Source organism: Thunnus maccoyii, chromosome 7, assembly GCF_910596095.1.
Source record: "Thunnus maccoyii chromosome 7, fThuMac1.1, whole genome shotgun sequence".
NCBI classification, from domain to species: domain Eukaryota; kingdom Metazoa; phylum Chordata; class Actinopteri; order Scombriformes; family Scombridae; genus Thunnus; species Thunnus maccoyii.
The window spans coordinates 17,290,874-17,307,149 of NC_056539.1; the positions used below are offsets into that span (position 1 = coordinate 17,290,874).

At 39.3% G+C, this 16,276-nt stretch overlaps 1 protein-coding gene across 1 annotated transcript in view; it reads left to right on the forward strand.

The window, feature by feature from the left end:
- Positions 1–368: 368 nt before the first annotated feature.
- Positions 369–16,276, forward strand: part of pex5la (peroxisomal biogenesis factor 5-like a) — a 94,869-nt gene continuing 78,961 nt past the window's right edge. The window contains exon 1 of the mRNA XM_042417573.1: positions 369–953. Within this exon, the coding sequence (XP_042273507.1) occupies positions 933–953 (21 nt within the window). The 5' untranslated portion in view covers positions 369–932. The remainder of the gene's footprint in view (positions 954–16,276) is intronic.

Sequence of the window (16,276 nt, forward strand, 5' to 3'; positions counted from 1 at the left end):
GTTTGCTTTTAGCACTTAATTAGAAAATTTCACTGTAAATTGCATAATATGTAAGAAAGAAGTGAGAGATACTGTAAAAGTTAATTTGAATGGAAAACAAATATTTCAACTAGAAAATCTACAGAGATTAGCCAAAAATGTAAGTAAAAGTAAAATGTATATAAAAAGAAGTTATATATTTAAGTGTATGTGTGTGTGATAAATCCAAAATAAATTTTGAATAAAAGCACATTTTGGACATTTTCTGTGTTTTTTCTGAAAAAAATTGTGTGAGTGTGAGTGAAATGTTCTTGTGTGCCTCCTTGTGGAGTACGGCAGCACTGGAGGAGGCACCAGAGGGCTGGGTCAGAGGGAGTAGTTGGCAAACAGGGAAGAGGAGCGCATTATAAGAAGAGAATGAACCCGGAGGAGCGTCAAAACATTTCAACCACAGCCGAGAGAGAGGAGGCGAGAGGGAGACAGAGGCGATATGAGATGTAGGCACAGAGGAAAACGGCAAAGCGATCAGGATGAAGACTTAAAAACGCGGAGATTTTTCTTCTTTTTTTTTTTTACTACAAGGGCTGCAAGTCTGCTTTACATTACCCGAAGACGGTACTTGTGCAAAACCAGCATCAGCACACTGTGAGGAATCTGCGAGATAAAAAAAAAAAAAAAAAAGTGCGGTCCGACGTCGCACTCCTCTTGCGCCCGGCGCGCCTCGTTGTCTCAGCGCATCCTGGATGAGCGCAAAGTATCGGCTTCAGCACCTGAGGAGAGGACAGCTCCTCCGGACCTCCTGTCCAAAACCCCCCCCCCCCCTCCCCCACCAAAACAAACTCTTGCTGCAGCTTTTAATGTCAACACTTCCACTTCGACTCTCAGCCTGACAAGTCTGGAAGAAGTCTGAAGATCCGCTGACGGAGAGATCCGCGACTGACTGTGTGCTCAATATGTACCAGGGGCATTTACAGGTAAGAAGGCTCGTTTATTCTCTATGATTTAGTTGATGCTGTGATCAAGGCGCACTTCTAAATGCAGCGTGTCAAGGGCATTTTCATACACAATGGATATTATCACGTTTAGTCCGAGGCAGGTAGAGATTGTCAGCTGACAACACAGACATGGTGTTAGGATGAAATATGTTCATTTTTAACCGCTTACTTAACTGCTCTGATCAGTTACAGCTGAATTGACAGACAGCAAAGCATTTTCCCTTCTGGCAAAACGGCTTAAATTGATGGAAAGGGGAGAACAATTAATTATCTATGCATGCACTCTACTTGGTCAGCTAAAATTATCTCTAATACTCACTGAGGAAACAGAGAGAGGGCTGGCGCACCTATTTTCACGTGCAGGTGCATGTCAGAGGTAAACAGGAGGCGAGCCTGTGATGTTTAAGCAGGGCAGCCTCGACACCGCGAACAACAACTCATTAGTTTCTTAACATGCGTGCTTATGCTCACGTGACGTCATGCAATTTGACGTCGATTTCCATATAGCAAATTGATACTGGCGACTAGACGCTTTTATGTTACATCACGGGTAAAGGCTGAACAACTCAGACACCAAGAAAAATGGGACAAAAGGCACAAAAATGTTCAAAACATGACAAAATGAGCAAACATAGTGATCATGCCTCAGCTGGTTTTCCTTTTATAGATATCAGAAGACTGTGTAACTGCTACCTAAAGCTTTCAGCAGCATGTCTGATGTACAATATAATCATTGTCATTTGAATACAATAATCTCACAGTGCAAACAATAATCCCTCCAAAGTGGTTAATGATAGCGTCTTCTTGATTTTAGATGCGTGATTGAAATTAGTGCAGTTGGCTGACAGAGATACTTCAGCTCCCAGACAGTTGATTATGTAACAAAAGACGACTCCTGAGTCAGTACTCTGGAGCATTAAAGACCAAAATTTAATATTTCATGATGTATTACTCAGGCAGCAGTATTCATTGAAAATGCATGACAAGGCAGTCGGCAGTTCTTGTCTGGATTACCTCAGTTGAGTTTGTTAAGAGTCAGTGAAAAAGCCCAGGATAGTGAGTGATGGGACATATAATCAAAGATTAAACACATTCCCCTTTAATCACAGTTTTCCATGTTTCACTCCATGATGCTTCAATTATCTGAAATTTCTTTGTTTCTCATCATGTGCATGCAAGTCATTACACTGTGCTTTGTTTAGATCATGCCTGAAACCTGATACTGCTCTTTCTCAATCATCGCACTATATGGGGGCTACTCCAGCAGCAAATGTCCAGTGAATGCAGATCAGATGCTCTATCTGTCGGTAATGGATCTTCTGCCATGACGCTTGCATAACTGATGCATTTATTTTGATGTTGACAACACTTTCTCCTAGAAGTCAAGTGTGTGTGTGTGCATATGAAATTAGAGCCACCTGAATTTGTGAGTGATACAGCCAGACTTTGGTCATGATGTATTGCTTGTGTGGGGAATGGGTGGGGTTTGCTTTATCATCATAGTGTAGTGGACAGTAAATTGTGTTGTAACGTGTCAACTACAGACAAATATGCCAAATGTGTAAAACTTCTGAGTGGTTTTTGTTCAACGTGAAATCTTTCAGGCTAAAATCAATCCTCAATTACACGTCCAAACTCTATTTCGTGATAATTTATAAAGGGCCGGTGTGAAAGATTTAGCGGTATCTAGTGGTGAGGTTGTGGATTGCAAGCAAATTAATACACTTCCCCTCACCTTCCCCTTCCAAGCAAGCAGGAGAACTTACAGTAAAACGCAAAAGACCCTCTTTAAAGCCAATATTTGGTTTGTCCATTCTGGGCTACTGTAGAAACATGATGATGCAACACGGTGGCCTCCGTGGAAGGGGACCCGCTCCCTTTGTAGATATAAAAGGCTCATTCTAAGGTTATGAATATTATATTTCATTTCTTCCAAGTCCGTTCTGCTAGATGCCACTAAATTCTACACACTGCACCTTTAAATTTCATCTTGATGTTTTTGCAAAGGTGGGACTTTAAATGAGGGTGCATGCTGTAAGAAAGATTCCTGAAATTTTCCATATCTTGCATTAATATCATTTAAGATACAGTATGTTGCTTTAAAATAGTGTAAAACATTACATGGATGTTGAGTGACCTCTGAACTGAGGTGTGAGGCTTAAATCAGTAGTCCTTTTTACCAGCCTGTTCAAGGCAGGAATGTTCATCGCCGTTCTGTATAAAAAGTATGTTTGGTTCAATGTAAAACAGCAAAGCCAGCATAATAACGGGTCTTTTTTACAGCAGTATTGCAGGATCTCTGGGCTACTGAGAGTTGCAAGAGTTGTGTCTGTGCTCTGTAACAGGGAATTTTAAATGAAGCTCATACTGTGCACATTTCTTGATGTAACAGTGGTGCAGCATCAGTCAGAGCTATCAGATTTCCTTCCTCAAAGTAGATACACTTCTAAGTCCTTATTTATTACACGATTGTCAGTCAGCGAGAATTGTTAGCTTATGGTGTTGCAGCTCAGGAAGCAGTTGGCTGAGGGAACAAGATAAGGATGTCCTATCTTTCTGCCTTTTTTTCCCTGGTATTTTTCTTTTTTTTCACCTTCTAATTCCTCCAAGATCTAGTACATCTATGTATAAGTGTGGGTTAATATGGCAGTATAATCCATGGAGCGTAAGGTGTTTCAGTAAACACAGTAGCATGTTTGCATAATTGCCGTGGGCCTGCACATGAAGATACAATATTGGGTGGATCAAATGTCTTGGCATGAGCTGGGTTTCATGAATGGAGGCCAAATATTGTCCTCATGGTTGGCTGGTGTAGATTCTGCTCTGCATGGGTAATATCAGAACTTGGCACGACCAGAGCTGCTTGGCAGAAATACAAGGCTGGACTTGTGTCTTCAATTTCTCCGATCATGCTTTTGGTCTTAAAAGTATCACAAACACATGTGAATAAAGGTACTGTAGTGCAGTAGTTACTAATTTGTGTTATGTATGTTAATGACAGTGTGTGTGTCGGTGTGTTTTGTGAGCAATGGATCACTGTACTGTATCAAATGTTGGAAAAGATTGATGCAGAAGAAGAAAAGCAATTTGGAGGTGTGGATGTCAGCCTCATTGCTCTTTCTGCGAAGGTGCAATCGAAGATGCTGTGAGGTGAGCTGATTCAGCACAGCTGCTCATCTTTATCAAACGAAAAGCTACAGTAGAAGAGCTTTTGTTTCAACCAATGTACTGTATATTCTTCCTTTGATGTATATAATAAGGAACACCTTGACCTTGACTTCATTTTTTTCAGATGGCACTTTCTCATAACATTTTGACATCTTAGATTTCAGTGTAATTGTGTGGTGGTTTTCCTACTTCAGTATTCATGTTTACAGTGAATCTAATTACAGGAGTGCTTGTACTGTGTGTATAAAAGACATCATGGCTTAATGGAAGAGATGCTCCAAGGCCTTTGGATATTTGCTCTGTTAAGCACAACATGATTACATAATTTGATTACCATATTCTAAGTCCCCGGGGGAAAATCTTGGATGGATACTATCGTTCATCAGAAGTAGATCAAGTCTCTTAAGATCTCAGCCATTCACACCATCTTTTCATTAAGTGGTTTGGTTTGTCAGGTGAAAAATTATTTGTTTACGTATTATCGTCCAGCGCTCTGCAAGAGCATGTAGGCTACTGATACAATATAAAAATCACTGAGTTGTTCAGAATCATCTTTCTCTATTTGTATTTCCTGTTTTCTGTTTCGGTGATATGGATGTTTGTAGCATCACTTCGGTTTTTGGTTTCTTATCATTGCAGCTAAGACATGTCAAAAACTTTCTCAACTGGCACAAAAGCCCAGATAAATTCCTGTTACTGATGTTTTGCCTGTTAAAATGCAGCTAATTAACATAATCAGGTGTGTTGAATGAAATGCAAAACAACATGTTACAAGTCCTAATGATGTTAAATCTTCCAATCAATGCTAAAAGCAAAATTAAGTGATGTTTTATAGAGGAAACCCTCTTGACCAACGCCCACAGTAAAAACAGAGTGGAGAAATCAATCAAATCAGTCAGTTGGCACACAGGGTGACAGGGTGTCACAACACCAGCAGGAGTCTATGCAAGTACGCGCCTCACACTCCAGTACAAGAATTCATCAGTCATAGTTGCACAGTTTATCAGGCCGTCATTCACGGATGTTGACCTCTGCTTAAAGACGACTAAAGCTCCTCCTTTATTCAAGAGGCTTTCATTGAAGCTTCTCCCACGCCCATGGTGGTCAGGTTCAGGCATGACAAAGGGGTCCTGGAAGAGTTTTCCACAGAGAGCGTTTTAAAGTCTCCTTGATTTAATGAACCACGGTCTTGATTAAAAGCGATTTAATAGGCCTGCCTATTTCAGGAGCCTGGATAATGAGTGAAATCAGGTGGTATCCGGCTGGAACAAAAGGCTCCACAGACAGTACTGCTCTCCTTGTTGGAGATGGTGGCAGGGCAGGAAACTAAATGTCTTCACCTACAGGAGGGAATATAGTGGGATTTAAAGCTTATGAATCACTGTATTTAGTAGTATTTAAGGAAACTGTGTGAAATAAGCACGTAGTACATTACAACACAAACAAGGGAGAGAAATACATTTCCACACCAAAAGATAATTACAAGGAGGGGACATGATTAGAAACAGGCCTTAGCTTAACAGTGAAGGGATTAGGGTTGGTAGATAAATATTTTTGTCCTCAGCTGTGACAAATTGGGTTTATTTCCAAAGATATGTCAAAAAGTAATAAACTGAAGAGGAATTCTCTTTTGCTGCCTTCTTACTCGGCCAGGAAGAAAACCTTACTTTAAAGCTGCTCTATGCTCAATATTTTTTATATCAACCATGGATCAAATTACTTAGTGTGACAGGAGTCGCATGTAGTCATGAACCCACAGAGAATTATCACCTGCCTCTGCAGGTTCCCTCAGCATTTTAGCCTCTTTTTAGCTCATTGTTTCAGTTTTCTGGCTTGCAACTTTATTGTTTTGATTCAGTCTTGTTAGCATCATTTGCAGCTGTTTTCAACAGCACCGAAGGGCAGAAAGACAAAGTTAGCAACTAGCTGGTGAACAGTCAAGCAGTTGAAACAGCTGAAAGAGCCAAATATTTCCCTTGGAGTTGGTGGAGGCCAAAAACAGAGCAAAAAGGAGAATGATATGTTTGCCAGGTGGCCTGAAACTCAACTGCAAATTAATGCTTACGTCACTCCATATCTGCTGGATGTGTAAACAGGAAACTGTTACACTGCTACTGCTAACAAGGTGATAATACACTGCATGTCAGCTTGTTTCTGCTGCCATCTTTTTACTGACTTTTGTTTGGTTAATTGCACAGCTACTTCCAGCTCAGATGACTTTCAGAGTCTCATCTTCTATGTATTTCTGTCCCTCCTCACAAACGAAGAAACAAATGTTAAAAGACAGTTTTTTGAAGAGACCAGATAAACAACCTAAAGGATTTGCTTTGTGTGAACGTGCTTAGCAAGGTGGCTAGCATCCAGTTCTCAGTCACTGGTGACAGTAGGGGGGCATTATGGGAATCTCTCCTTCTCCCTGGTTGGGTAGTTAAGGCTCTATAGAGGCTCTGAGCAGCTTGTGGAGCTCGTAAAGCGGACTAGAGGGATTCAGGCATACATCAGCAGCAGTTGTCCTATAAGCTGATTGAGGAGGAAAGGGTTCTTCTTGCCCACAGAGCATATGAATTCAGTTATTTGCATGCTGTACAAAAAAAATGTGAACATCAGGGACAGATGTGGGTGTGAATGATGTAAGGAGATATGAGAGATCAGATGAAGGGAGTGAAAAGAGGAGAGAAAGGCATACGATGCTATCATTAGGTTTCTAATCTGTCACCCAACATCATTATTTCCCAGCACTACATGGGTCTTCATGGGTTTCTGTCAGTGCTACAGACCAGTCATCTGTCAAAGTTTGTCAGTAGGAGTGTACAAGTGTACAGGTTTGTGTGTGATACTTGGTGTCATTAACTCTTCCCTGTTTGAGGATATGATCTGTAGTTAATATCTTGATTTAACTCCTGAGCTGTGATGGGATTGGAATGATGAGATTGTGTTTCCTGAGTATTCATAAACCCAAAATCTGACCATTTTTTACCCAAAGTGAAGCATTTAATTGTTTTTCAGCTAGATCTGAGTTCTGTCTATCTAATCCTAACAATTTAAGGAAATGTGCTGTAATTTTGCCTTTATTATATATCACCCTAAAATGTAAATGCAAATTTATAACCTTTCACTAGTTATTGTCTGATCACTCAGTCATGCTAAAGGTTACCACAACTCGATTGAATCATTTTACATACTTGATAGAGCAGCTCCATCCTGTTATTGATGAATATGGTTCGAGTCAGATTATAGATTTTCTCTGCTGCCATTCATCAATTCGACTGACAAACAGAACAGAACACCACATTTGCTATTGTAAACAATAGGAAAGAGATTGTAGGTTTATTAGTGTTTGATAAATGACTGTTGTACACTCATAATTTAAATATGCTCATGATTGCATATTCTTCAGTTAGAGACAGACTTAATGAAATATCCATGGGATAGCCTTTAATGGCAAGATGTTAAATGCTGGGAACTTAATGTCGAGAGGGAGTTGTGTGAATATTTAAATATTATTGAGGCATCAAAAGAATAGAATAAAAACAGACCACTAATACTACAACCACAGCCACTAACAACCAAGTTCACACCTCTGGCACAACACTGCTGGTGATCGTGTTAATTGGCTTAAGCATGAGGCAGCGGAGAAAAGGATAAGACTTTGATATAAACAAACACAAAAGTATATTTAACAATATATGACTTACACCAAACAGAACACCTACACAAGGCCACAACATAATGCATTTTTCATTTCATGCAAGCTTTATTTTTCAGTAGAAACTTTTACATCCAATTATTTTCAGAGAAGGCCCCACGTTTTCAAATACTACATATCTCATTAATTTTCAACCTGCAACATGATAAATCACCATTCTATCAAAAAATGTCACACAGAGAGCTCCTTTTAATTTTCTATTTACAGCAGGGTTTGTAGGATTTTATATATTTAATCATTTAAATGAGAAACTGGCTTTTATGTAAAATGAAAATGTGAAAATGTGAAAATGTGACCACTGGTCTTATGAAACCCTATAGATCAGAATTTGTTAACATTTTACAAAGTGACTTTTCTCTGTTTTCATTAATATCTAATAAGGTGACATTTTAGAGGTGCAGAACCTTTACCAGGTACCAGAGATGGATTGTGGTGCACATGCGCAGCTCCTTGCTACTAGACAGATGCCTGCTTGAAAGATAAATAATGCCATCAGACTTGTTTTGCACAATTTATGCTCAAAAAGACAAATGACGTCAACTTTGGTCAAAGAATCAGCAGCATTTGTGGATATGTGTTGTCTACAGCATGGCAGAATAGCGGTTCACGAGGCTTGCACAACATTATGAGTCTCAGACTGAATGTCATGGGACTACCTCGGCCTGAACTGCAGTCTCACACACACACGCACACACCAAATGTCAACACAGTGTAGCGAGCTCTTTCAAACAAGGAGCCTGTATCTGAGAAGGGATGTAATCAACGTGAAGAATCCAAATTTGGAGCTTCACAGCTCTACATCATTCTCTCTGTTGGTAGATTTCCTCTGGGTTTCTTTTTGCTCAAAGTCTGTTAACACAGCAGCCCTCGCAGCCGCACATGGAGAGTCCCCTGAGCTACTGTACAGAGCCACATATTTCCTCCCACAAAAGTAGGACAAGCCCCAACATCTTTGTTACTGGGAGCAGAGGGTTGTGCAGGAGAATGGGCAGCCCATCCATCTCCCTCGCCCAACCATTCATAACAGTCATTCTCCAACTGGGAATTAATTTGCTCCAGAAACCAGGCGTCTCACTGCTTGAGTGGAGACAGCATGTGGTCCTCCGGGGAGATATGAGTTATCATGGATGAAAGCTGTTGATAAACAAATGTGCACTTCATCATGGTAGATGTGAACAGGGTTTTCACCTACATACTTAAAGGGACAACCTGCTGCTTGAAACAATATGTGCCAAATCACAATTTCCTAGACCCCAAGGTGTTGAATTGCTTGTTTTGTCCAACCAGCAATCCAAAACTAACTCCAAAACAAAAAGTTATTGAATTTACAATTATACAATGATGACCAAAACTCACATTTAAAGGTCCAGTGTGTAAGATTTAGTGGCATCTAGCAGTGAGGTTGCAGATTGCAACCAACTGAACACCCCTCCAACTGCACCTTCCAATTCCAAGTGTGTAGGAGAACCTGCAGTGGCCGTGAAAGTCATAAAAAAAAAACATGACAGGCCCTCTCTAGAGCCAGTGTTTGGTTTGTCCGTTCTGGGCTACTGTAGAAACATGGCTGTGCAACATGGCGGCCTCCGTGGAAGGGGACCCACACAATTCTTATTTTCAGGTGATTATACACTAATCAAAACATACTTATGAATATTATATTCCATTTCTGACAAGTCTGTTCCGATAGATGCCACTAAATTCTACACACTGCAGCTTTAAGGAGGCACATCCAGTACATTTTTAGCATTTTCAGCTATGTTAGCAGCTCTAGGGATGGCAATCTGTCAGTCCAATACTTCAGTCAAGTCTGAAATATCTCAACAAGTTTCAGATTGTCATGGTCCCCAGAGGATGAATCCTAGTGACTTTGATGATCCCCTGACTTTTCATCTAGCGTCATATTTTCAGTCTGTTCAATACTTCATCCCATCAACCTCAGCGGTACTACTGTAGCTAATTAGAAAATGTTAGCAGACTAACACACTTAACTAAGATGGTGAAAACTGTGAACATTATACTGTACTTGCTAGACATCAGCATGTTAGCATTGTCATTTTCTCACACAGCCAATAGCATGATTGTAGAGTTGCTTAGTAAATAACTCAAACAATTAATCAATTATCAGAATTGTTAGTGGTTAATTTACTAATCAATTTATTGACTAATTAAGTTCTTAAAAGAAATACTATTAGAAGAAGTAGGATTAGAAGCTCATCAAATCACATTCAGAAAAACTGTCTAGTTCATGTCATTTTCTGCTGCCTCAACTCTCCCATTTCTGGGACATTAACATTAATTTTTCAAAGCTCACACACTTGATACAGTTTAAACACACTTTTACTCTCAGGCACATTATATTTGTCCCTCCCTTAGTGCTTCTTTGGATACAGAAGCTACAGTAAACTAAGAATGGATAGTGAGGACAGATTCACACATTGAAAGTGAGGTACAGTATAGAGCTCTTGCTACATTTGGAACACGTGAAACGCTGCTCTCGTCTTCATCATGGCTCATTCTCATCGCTGTTTTGCTGAGAGAATCCCTTTTTATGCCTCAAGCAAGAGATACTCATCTTTTGATTTGCCAACTCCTGACATCCTGCCTCTAGATTTGAGCCTAGCAACTTCATCTTCACCCTCAGCCCCGCAAAATAGCTCTTCCTCTCCAAGCTGGTGATCTTGTCAGATAATTGCAGGAGAACGCACAGCAAAAACCAAGGTCTGCATATTAACACAGCAATTAGTATGTACCACAAATACCAATTACATCCCTCTCATGATCACCGTTAATGACAATTTCAAGACTCTGCATCACAACCCGGCACTTTACAGCAGGGAGAAGCAAGCTGTTTGCAGAGAGGTCAAAATTATGAAATGTAAACTGAAGCTGCTCTAATTTCTCTTAAATTCATTTCATGAGCTTTTTGCCTCATGAACCAATAATTTGTCTCTCTAAAGCTCTCTTGTGTGACGCTGGAGTGGGAATAGGAATCTTTGATGTCATTTGTAAACAGTGAACGAAGGATGAAGTGCGCAGGATAATGGCGCTGTAGCTGAAAGATGTGGCAATTTCACATTTTTTTGCAAAGACAGACAAAAAATGTGTGAATATGCAGTTTGTTTAGTGTTTTGTGGTGAATGGATTTACAGCTATTGTTCCTCTTAGTCGAGGGTTTTCATACTGCGAGGTGCACCTTCCCAGGGGGGTGTAGAGGGGTGAGCAGTTTCAGTTCACAGAGGCAATTAAGGTATTTTAAAACCCTTAGCACCTGATTGACGCAATTCGTGTAAAAAATGACACTCCTCAGAGTCAAATCTGAAAATAAAGACATAGTATGCATATTTTTAAATTCGTGTGACTTACACTTTCTGAGGTATCATTATCTCAGATGTCCAGTAAATGTCCATAAATCAACTTAGAAGAAAAGATGCTCCTTAACCTCAGAACTTGCCTGAGAAATGTTTTTTTAGTTTTCTTCAGTATCAAAGTAATCCAGTTGTCTGAGCATCCCTTGGTATATTGCATACAGGACATGCAAATAGCTAATTCAACACAATTTTATTGGTGGTAAATTTGCCAAAATTTTACATTACAAACATTATTTTTCTGTGCACATCCCCCAAAGCATCATGGGAACCGTAGCTCTATAATTGAGAGCATCATTATCCCTCAAATAGAAATAAGACAAAGAATGAGAGTGAAAAAGCCTTAATATTAAAGGCGCCCTCCAGTCATGCATTCAGACATTTAAAATGACTCTGCTTTGAATAATAAATCATGTCTCATATGGTTTTTCCACATTGAAATTGTGAAAAAATCTTAAAAGCACAACTTTTGCTCTTCTGATTGAAAAATTCAGGATCTATGAACATGTAAATATTGTTCATTTTGAAAGTTTAAGTGCTTAAAACAAGATCTGTCCTACTTCACCATAAAGTGCCTTCTCATTGTACGTGTACTGGAAGTTATAAACATGCACACTTCATTATTGGACTGAGACTGGCTTCAAAATTATTTGTAATGTCACAAATTGCGCTTGTATGTGCACGTCTTGAATGTAAAAACAGCCTTCAAACTCTGCACATACATCATTCTGACAAGAAAACAGAGAACAACACAGTGAAGTAAACTTTGTTGACATTACTAAGGCTCAGAGTGTCCAATCAACATGGTTGTAGTTGTTGTTGGGTGCAGTTGTCTTGATTTTGTCTGAGAGGTGCTCTAAGTGCTCCTGTAAATGAAGATAGGGGAAGTAAAGAAAGCAAGAAAGGTCAAACTTTAACTTTTCTTTCAGTTGTTCACCAAGTGTATCTCAGACTGTGCTTCATGACTTTTGTATGCGTTTGTGTGTCTGCAGGTGAGAGTGAAACGCCTTGCATTTCTATAAATACCTATGAGACATGCAGTTAATGAATTCCCTGGCAGAAGTTGAGGTCTGGGCTGCAGAGTGGAGCACAGGGAGGATCTGGGTGTACAGATGGGATGTATGCAGAGTTCAAGGGTACACCAGCTGAGAGGTCTAAAGGCACGAAGGTTTCTTAAGCAGAGCGGGACCCGCTCCTTACCTGGAGCAGCCCCACAGGCAGCAATCTCTCTGACTGTGTGCATCTCAGCTCGTGCCTTTATGTGTGCAAGTACAAGCTCACAGTCTGTGTTTGGTCTTTCCAAAGGCACATACAATACCTGCATGCCATTGTGTGCATGTGTGCATCTGTATGCCCTTGAGCATGCAGGCATGTTCACACAAGTGAAGATAATGAGACGAGGCATGGATGTGTGATTCATATTTCTCCACAAGACAGAGAATGTAGTGGTGTGCCAGTGAAGAGGTTGAAGGCCCTGCTCCCCTGGCTTCCCTCCAAACATCCAGAGAATGAACAATGCTGCTTGGCAGCCGAGTGAATGATGTTACATTCGTGTTCATATGATGATGCAAGCATCACATCTTGCATGGGTCATCTCCTGAAGTCAATTACCACCTAAAACATTCTATTCAGCCAGAATAAGATTGACATATGATTTCCTGTATGGCTTTGACATAGTTGTGTGGTTTTCTTAGTGATGATTAATAGTTTTACCAATATGCAGAACCTGGTTTTGCACATATGAAAGCTCGAAACTAATCCGACCTCTCAAATACGGTGCATTAGCTGAATATAATATAAAACAGAATCTGTCAACAGGAACACAGAGATTGAACCACCGGACATCTGTGTGGGTTTTTAAAGATCACTGTGTCCATCACCTCTTTTTGAAACTGACATCAGTCGTAAAAAGCAGAATATTAAACCAGCCTCGCCTGGTCTTTGGTGCCAGCTAATATGATCAGCAGGAGCCTGTTATACTCAATAAAGAGTGACGTCACCTGAGACTAGGGGTGGTGGATATAGATAAAATCCTTTATCACAGAATATGCAATTTTATATCACAAGACTGATATACAGTATATCATGGTATATTATATTATATATGTATATGTATCGTATATTACATTCATTTTCTGAAAACAATCAGTTGAGAAACTGTACATGGATACAATAACCAAACCACATTACATTGATAAAAATCTCATATTTGCCTAATACACCAAGAGATAAGTAGCTAGCTATGGCAAAATGTCAAATTTATTAATTTTTCAAATTTATTTTATTTTCACATTTATATTGTTTGGCGGTATATCGTCAATTCATATATCATCTGATTACTCAACCCTACCAAAACAAGCCATCAGGAAAGAGCCATTTCAATATTTCAACATCACATTTGAGATTTAATGGGGGTTTTTTTTGGGGGGGGGGGGGGGGGGCGGTTTCAAGTGTCAGGTCAGATATGTCAAACATATTCCACATCATACCTCTTTTACTCTTCTGTCTAAACGGGTCAAACATTAGCAAGCTAATGTTAGCTTTGTCAGTTGGTTCATTCAGCTAGCTTACGCTGGATATTTAGTAACAACTAAACTCTACATAAGAACTGTTTGTGTGGTGTAACCAGTTTTAATTTAGTGATGTGTAAATCTCTCCTTAGTAAACACTTTCGTCATAACTAGACTAAGTTTCAACTTATGAACTTGGTGCAACCAGTTCCTGTATTTGCCCATATCTATGTCTTTAACAAGCCTTTAGTTATTGATTTTTCAAAGACAAAAAAAATACTGTACACCTGCTTTAGACAGAACTAATTTCTAATAAATAAATAAAAAAAATAGGCAGCTTTACTTGCTAACTGCCTTTTATCACAATTTTAAAGATCTTGCCAAAATATGCAATTAGCTGCTGGTCTATGAGGGCGAGAACTGCATATTCATGTGGAGAGTAAGCGTGGGATATGAAGACAAGGAGAAAAGGAGAGAACAATGGGACTGTAATTTCAGTGGGAACAAATCCGTTAGAAAGAGATAAACAAATATTTCAATATGATGTGACTTATTTGGGAACAAAGCAGCGGATGTTGAGGCTGCCCAAGACAGGAAGACAGCAATGTAGACATAAAAGCAAAACAAAGAGACGCCTCACTATGCCCCTGTTTAAAAAAGGTACCTATTCATTTCTAAAGCCCTCATCTCTTGTGGCAGGATGAACATTGTTCTATCGCATCTTCCAATTCATTCCTCTCTCAGTGTAATCCATCACTGACAGAGGCAGTGAGAGTGTAGGTGTTTCTGTGTGTCTGTGACACAGTCTGTATCCGAGGAAAGAGGCCTGTGTGTCATTTAGGGGCTTGCTGGCTGTGTGAATGTCTAGTTCAAGCAATATAGATACCAGAGTTTGTTGCTATTCTGGGCTGTTCAAGCTTTCTATCTCTGTGTCTATGATACTGTATGTTTGTGTCGGATCATCACACACTCTTAGAGAAAGTTACTGAACCGCTTAAGCAGAACAGTGTCCCATACCTCTACAGTGTGTAACAATATGTAGAACTTGTTTTTGCAGTTTCTAGAAATACCACATACAGTAAATAATGTCATATCTGGGTACCTAAGTTTCTCAGGCTGCCATTACAACTGACCTTATTCCCTCAGGGACCATTTTGTCTAGACCGGTCTTAAATTTTGAGAAGTGAGCAGGTCGTCTTAAAAAGCAAGTAGGTAATGTTCTACAGTATGAACATAAAAATAAAGAGGAATATGTTTTCCCACTGTAAACGTGTTCTGTAGTAAGTAGTTTCCACAGTAAGGATTACTTTCATTATTGATTAATCTGTCGATTATTTTCTTGATTAATCATTTGGTCTATAAAATGTCCGAAAAGGGGGAAAATTATCAATGTTTCCTAAAGCCGAAGGTGATGTCCTCAAATGTCTTCTTTTGTCCAGACCAACAGTCCATAACCCAAAGATATTTAGTGCGCCACACACATTCCCATCTGGGAGGTTCGCGTCTGTCCTCTACTGTTGGTCGGTGCAGTTATACTGGACTAACTGGGAGCACCTCATTCAGGTTCACCTTGATGGGAGTGTTTGGAGGTGAGAACAAATGTATGTACTGTAGGTCAAACTCATTACTTTTCCCAACCAGTCCAGGATTAGAACCAGTGAGTCTCTAATCATAAATCTGCTCGTATCATCATCATTCTCCAGTTTATTGTGGCATTAAAAGCCTGAGTATATTCCAGTCAATTCCAAAGTATTATTGACACACATCCTGTTTTTGTTACAACCAATCCCCACATTTTGGAATAATTTTTAAGTTAACTTTCATTAATAAATCAACCTTTAACAAATCTGCCTTTGTGATTTATTTAGCTAACACAACCTTGATGAATTCTGAATATGTTGCTAACTAACAATATCTGTACTACACATGCATTTTCAACCCTTTAATTAAAAGTACACAAGCTATTGACAAAAGAGTAACTTTTACTAATGACTCATCATTAATAGCATCGCCGTACTCTTTTTCTAAACAGAAAGCATTTGAGGTCACTGTACTATATGTTCTCAACCTGTAGATGAATTTCCATGATTTTTAGTTAATCATTTGCAGAGTTACAGAGCAAGGTGTTAATACTTTATTTCATCTAATTAGTTTTCACACTGTACAACTACAACTCAATACACTTCACTGTGAGAGAAAAACTGTCTTCAAATGAATCATTGGTAACACAAATTGTGCTGCGTAATGAAAATTAATCTTCATGGCCAAATACACTTACATACAAGTATGTAAGAATTTATTCAATTAGGTTTTCTACTGTTCTAAAAGTAACATATGGGAAATCCATACCCAGCCATGCATGTGATTGAATATTAGCTCTCCCTTAAAAAACACATGATAAACACTAATTGGGCATTAATTACAAATATAGCATTAAGGCTGTGAATTAGCCCACCTAGTGTAATCTTTCTTTTCTTAAAGTTTACAGACCTTAAAGTCACAGTGAAATGGAATTATACCGGGGTTGGCAGGGTATAATTACAAGAGGGATTT